Genomic DNA, 6728 nt, shown 5'->3' on the forward strand with positions numbered 1-6728 from the left:
AATGTACGGGCGCGCAGGGTTTGTGTATGAATCATTTTTCCGCCCCTTCCGGCGACTCCGCGTCCGATACATTACAGCTGTTGGCCACGCGTAATCATTACGATTGGATTCGGAACGCTGCGCGCAACATTGCGCTGACCATAACGACGGTCGCCGTCCGGTACGAAACGTGCGGCAACGGTTAACGTCCGCCCGCGATCACCGTCCGAGTAAATGGTCAGTCCGACTCGCGGCCCGATCACAACAACGATTAGACGTTTCGCGCACCGTCACGCAACGCGCGTGCGTGTCGTAGCGGTGCGCACCTCGAGGTGTATCTGGACGTGCGCGTCAAGGCGGCGGGCTAGACGGCGGACGGTCTCGGATTCGGACAGCCCGAGATGTGCCGCCCCGTCGCGCCGCCGACTGCGAAACGCGGTGCCAGAACGGTGTGTGCGAGTAGCTATGTAAATTATCGCGTCAAGCGCAACCCCACGACGTCGTATCCGTTGCGCGGCACCGCCTGTGACGTGTTTCGCGTTAGTATTCGCGAACCCATTCGTTCGCCCCGAACTTCTGTCGGCGGCCGCCGGACGGGCGAGGGTCGCGCGATCGAGGAGACAATGGGGTAGTAGGAGACAAATGGTCGCGCGTACGTTTTTCGGCGCGCAGCCGTTCGGCAACGTTTCCCCCGGCGAACGTCCGTCGGAACGTGCGAATCGTACCGTAGCCGCAGGGCGTGCGGCGCGTACAACATTCAAACGGCCGAGGTCGATCCTCGCCGCTCCCTCACCGCTACCGCGGGAGCAGTTCGGTGCCGGCGTGCGATGCACGCGACGTCGTACCGACGGGCAAGGAGCGTCGGTGAAAAATCGGTTCTCGTGCGCCGTGCGCGTCTACAATGTTTTGCGCGGACCGGGGCGAAGAGAGGAAAAAAATATTTTTCATCAATACCTACGTCTCCAGACAAGTTGGCATTTATATTTCAAACGATTGTCGTGATTGCGCACGACCGTATCACATCATTCTCATTCGTCCTTTCCTCCCTCCCTCCCCACACCTACCCTACGTACTATTATCATTATTTCCCTCCGCGCAACCGGTTGAATGGCAAACAGCCGACCGGGACCGGTTCCCGAAGAAACGTAGCCCCGAGACGCATCTGCGACCGGATAAAGGAGTTGCTGGCAACGAGTGCCCCCCTTCCGCTGGGGGAATTCTCCTTGGGGGGTACCACTACCGCATCCGTACCCCGTCAGTCTACGTACGTGCGGTATCGCCGCTTTTTGTTCGTGCCCGTTGTTCGTCATTGTTCCATTATTGTTCATCTTCCGATAGTCTTCTACTTCTTCTCAACGTCTCCACCTTCTTCTACTACACCTCCATCTCACTTCCTTAGCTCACTACCTATTTAAGATCAAAGCGCTCAGCGATCGGGACACAGTTGCACTGCAGTGATTTTGAAGAGACGCACTAGCACTTTCAAGAATTCGCAGTTTTTAAACTTTTATCCGTCAATATGAAGGTAAGTGTTCATATAAACATATATTGTACCGTATTCAGTGGCATATTTATACATGCGTCTAAGTCATCAAAGTCCGAGTTTTGTTAGCAATACTTTGATGATATGAGTAACATTTTTTTTGAATAATCACAGTAATAAATAAAAAACTTGTGATCTGTTTGTTCTAGTCGATATGGGTAAAAAGTAATAATAATTGTTCATTATTGTTTTAAAGTTAATGTCAAACTTGGATTTTGATCATAGTAGAACTTACAACTGCAAACAATAAAAGTTTAACGTTTTGACCGTTCAGATAGAAAAGCGCGCAGAGAGAGAAAGAGGTTTAAGCTGTATTATTTGGGTAATAATAACAAATTTTCCTCGATTCACGAGCATATGGCACATTCATTGTCACTTATTTATAATGTTCTCTAGTCTTAAGATTTGATTGGGTACCTAACTAAAACTGGAATTATCTTTCAAAATTAATTTTGTTTCTTCTTCTTGTTGCCTATTTTGTTAGTTTAATTAACTTCAATAGTTTATAGTATACATTTCCGTTTGTATATTAATTTCAAATTTGTATTGACTATAAAACTTGAATTACTATACTTTTATTTTTTCGAAAATATGTCCTTAAAAAGTCGTTATGAAAAAATCACAAAAAAGGAATAACGGTGCTTGGATTCGATTATAGAATTAATTATTTCCTATTAAAATATTATATTTTATCAACAGTATGACGTAATGTTTTTACGAGATCAAAAACCTTAGGCCATTTTTCTTCTATAGTATAATAGCACTTTTTTCATTGCCATCAAAACGAATAACAATTTGAGTGACTATAGTAGGAGGGACCGCACCAGGCGCGCACGTATCCAGAAAAGCTATTGATCACGGTATTCATACGTCAAATTATCCAACGTTGTCAAGGTCGTAAATTCGGATTCGATGCAGTTGAAAAAATAAATGGTTAATAGAAATTGCTTCCATACAGTTTTATAACAATAGCCATCAACGCACTTGATTGTGACAAAACATACAAATCGAATGCTTTTGCGTACAATTCGATTTCGAGTGCATTGGTAAAAAGCGTGGTCGGTAGTAATATTTTTTATATTTTCGACGCGTTTTGAAAAGTTAAAATCTATTGGCATTCATATGCCAATAGATTTTAACTATGACCAACATATCATATGACCAACGGCTCTAGCCCGGATCATGGCTTATGTTATATTTTCATAATAACATTTCCTATTGTCCGAAGCATAAATATCACTATTAATTTCCATAAAATGTTTTTTTTTTTATTTCGATTTTTTAAGTGTACACAAATACATATATTGATTGTCACTGTTATATTTTTAATCTTGAAATTTTATGCGGTTTGCTCGTGTGACCAGGTTTCGTGTGCAGCGGTTCTATTAACCACCGTGGTGGCCGCCGTGACAGCGACGTCGTCAACTTCGGACAAATCCAACGCCGTCCCGTCGCCGGTGCACCAGTCCGCTTCCTACCAGGGACCGGCGGCCGTCGCTTACCCGGGCCCGAGCTATCAGTTCGCCGCCGAGTACAGCAGCCCGTTCGCCAAGTCGGCGTTCGGCCCCAAGGCCGTCCCGTCGTCGTTCGGTAAGTGCAAACGACATCGGGTTTTTCAACAGCAAGGATCGTTACGATACGTCGTTTTCCGAACCGTCGTTAAACTGTCGGCGAAACGGAAATCATTAGTATATTAATAGATGTGGTCGTTTCTGTTTCGTTATTCATAACGGGATATACCATCAATCGCACCGTTCTCAATATCATCAAACTCCTCGGGCAAACTTCTAAACTTCTTGACGACCGACCACACTTCGTCGTACTGAAGTTTCGTTTCGTTTTTCAGGCGCTTACCAACCGTACTCGCAGCAGCATCAGCAGCAGCACCAACAGTACAACTACGTGCCGTACCCACAGTACTTCCCAGCTTCCGGTTACCCAGCGGCCGCCGCCGTTCCGTACCCGTCCGCTTACTCGTCCGCTCAGCCCGCCGCCGTCGCCGCGTCTTACCCGTCGCCGTACACGACTTACCCGTACGCCGCTCAACCATACGCACCTCAACCGTACGCCGCTCAACCGTACCACGGCGCTTCCTACTCATCGTATCCCTTCTCATCGTACAACGGTCAGTTCGTCCCTGCGTTCGCTTCCCCGTACAACGGTCATTTCGTAGCCGCCCCCGCCCCCACGGCCACGTCGTACTCCGCACTGCCGTCTGCTTACCAGCCCCAACAACCGTCTTTCTTCAACGCTGCTGCCACCGCCACCACTGGCCAACAGTACAACCCTTCGCATCAATACAGCCCGTCTCAGCAATTCCAGTCGCAACAGTACCCAGCTTTCAATCCCAACCCGTCGCCCGTCGCCGCTGCTTCCGCAGCGTCCGCCGTCTTCGCTGATCCCGCCAAGGCCTCGACTGAGAAGAAATGAACATATCGATCCGGAACATTGACTCTATTCACCTCACATAAGACATTATAATTACTATTATTATTGTTTATTTTAACTCTACCGCACTACTTAATGCCATAAAATAAAGCATAACACGTTTTTCGTAAACTTTTGTATATTATCATTACTATGCTATGGCTCCTCAACCGAGAATCATTTCCTGTACCTGTAAATGTATATACTTCGACGTAAATACACGTTCAAAACACAAATTTAAGCCCGAGACTTCTAAGTACGCCTGAGTTGCAAGTATATAAAACAGCCAACGTGGCCAACGTATTATTATTACCAATGCGTATGTATTTACTCACAGATTTCTAGACCACCAGTACTATACAGTTTGGTTTCAGTCTATAGATATGACCGATTACGCTATAGTTGAAAAATTATAAAAATAATTATACCAAGAAAAATCGTCGTTTACCCATTATACTCTATATCAGGGGCGGCTAAACGGTCGATCGCGGACGATTTCAGAGTCGAAAATGTTATAATTTATTTTTAGGCCACGTGCACAAAAATTAATGGTGGTTAATTGGTGGTTATGAACAAATTTTCGATGAGTTTTACTTGTAAAGTTTATATTTTTTATTCTGGTTTATAAAAAAATTTTCCAAGAAAATCGATCTTCAAAGGTGAAGTATATTTTCAGTAGATCGTAGCCGAAAAAAGTTTGGCCACCTCTTCTCTAGATAATCTATAATCGCGCATACTTAATGAAAATAGCAATCAAATATTGATTGTTCAATTGAATCAGTTGTCAAATGAAGAATATTTTTATGTAATTCATGTATAGGCAAAGTAAGAAATTGCATTTGTTCGTGATATTTAAGAAAAAATTAATAATTCATTAAAGAATATAACTACTTATTTATTTTTATAATAATTTATCACTAATTTTAAATTAAAAGTTACTTATTTTGAAATGATGGTTGATAGGTGATATTTTGAATTGCATACGTCTTCATATAAAATATTGTATAACATTTTCCAACTCTGTTTTCACCATTGTACACTATAATTATCAGGTAATTTAATAACTATGTACGTTAGATGGACATTTTAGACTTTAATATAAGTATTGCGCTAATGCGTTATGCATAATGACGGATTATCTGTACTACCGGTATCATATTTATATATATTATACATATAATTATTGTATATTTATACGAGTATATCTATAACAATAAAACTGAAAAATTGTTTCAACGTATGGTCTATATATATTCCTATACTACATAATCAATTTTAATGAAATTCTGTACGGATATAGATTAGACCTTGGTGAAGAAAATAGGTTACCTTTTTTCGTGAAAAAAAGGAAAGGAAGCATCAGTACACCTAATAAGGCCCAAACGAGCAGTTGTTGTCTTGTTGTTGTTATTACAACCGAAAAAACAGAAAGGAACCTCACTCTCACCTCATCTTAAGGCCGATTACACGCAACGATTTATTGTACGTCTTATCCGAACACGACTAATCGTATCAAGTAAAATGTAGTGTGTATACAGTAAGTCGTACGTCTTATCGAATCGAAATTAAATCCAAGTTTGGATCGTAAGATTGATGGGTACGGATTCATTTTACGTGAAACTGAACGACAACCCGTTACATGTAAATACAGGCTTGATGTATTGTACAACTTTTCGTCCGTTTTAAGTATAATTTTTATTCTTCTAGTCTATAAAGTTTCAACCACTTAATTTCGTTTTATTTTTGTAACTATAAAATACTATAGTATATTTACGAATATTTTTTAATAAATAATATTCAATTTTATTCGAGTGATATTTTTGATTTTTTTGTGAACATGTACGATCTACGAAAATCCCGTTGCACACGTATTAGAAATATGATAGTAAAAAAACCACAACAGTGCTTCTTTCATCACTTCTTTCAAGCACTAAAATAACTGAGTACCACTGAAGAGTGAAGAGAAATACTGTTGAAACTAAGATGGAAAGCTGGAGTGGAAAAAAACTGGAAAGTGTATTACATTCTATAAAATGTACGTTTTTGTGTCTATTTTACATGCTCAATAGAACGTACAATAAGTTTTTGATTGTAAACGGACTTTTACTGTGCACCTAGAAAATTGTTAACGTGTTTATTTTATTGAGAATGATTTCTAGGAGCGACTATATTCTCCTTCAAAATCGACATTCACCGCTTATTTTGGATTGTATTTACTAATTCCAATACATTACAAATTATTATTTTAATCATTATTTCGAGTAATTTACATTTAAAAAGGCTTCTACAGCGAGTAACACCCAAGAGGAGTTAAAGAGGAGTAAAACATATTTTCTTACCGGGAAGCACCGTGTAATTAAACTATAAATAAATAAAAATCTATTTAAAAAAAAATGCAAATATCACTAACTCATTGATCATTGTTATATCTCAAAAACGATAAAATTGATATACATTGAAATTTTACATAGTTTTCAATACTCTAGACGTGCAATAAAAAGGGATTTTAAAAAAATATTAGCACCAGCAATGATGGTTCCATGATGGAGAACCGATTAGTTCAGCGTTGAACCTAAACTCTGCTTTACCGATTCATTTGAAATTTCGTTTTATTTGATTGTATAAGCATTTATACCAAATAAGGCTATACTTAGTGTATGGCTATCCATTAAATACTATGTCCCCGCCAAGATTGTTCCATTTGAAGCCGGGTAATTCAAAATGTTAACAAGTGTTTTTCAAGGGTTAGTTAATATTGTATAACATTTTAAAAGTTCTA

At 40.5% G+C, this 6728-nt stretch overlaps 1 protein-coding gene across 1 annotated transcript; it reads left to right on the forward strand.

Annotated features, from left to right (window-relative positions):
* Nucleotides 1-1250: 1250 nt before the first annotated feature.
* LOC112687725 (DNA-directed RNA polymerase II subunit RPB1-like) lies at nt 1251-4081 on the forward strand. The gene is made up of 3 exons (XM_025560606.1): nt 1251-1504; nt 2887-3112; nt 3369-4081. Exons 1-3 carry the CDS (start codon nt 1499-1501, stop codon nt 3950-3952), a joined length of 816 nt encoding a protein of 271 aa, XP_025416391.1. The 5' UTR covers nt 1251-1498; the 3' UTR covers nt 3953-4081.
* The last annotated feature ends 2647 nt before the right edge of the window (nt 4082-6728 follow it).

This window comes from Sipha flava, unplaced genomic scaffold (genome assembly GCF_003268045.1).
Source record: "Sipha flava isolate LNK unplaced genomic scaffold, YSA_version1 35a_pilon_pilon, whole genome shotgun sequence".
Taxonomy (NCBI): Eukaryota; Metazoa; Arthropoda; class Insecta; order Hemiptera; family Aphididae; genus Sipha; species Sipha flava.

Bases quoted from the DNA above. Each gene is read 5' to 3' on its own strand.
- LOC112687725 (XM_025560606.1), top strand. The intron at 3,113-3,368 runs GTAAGTGCAAAC...TTCGTTTTTCAG, and splicing joins GGCCGTCCCGTCGTCGTTCG to GCGCTTACCAACCGTACTCG.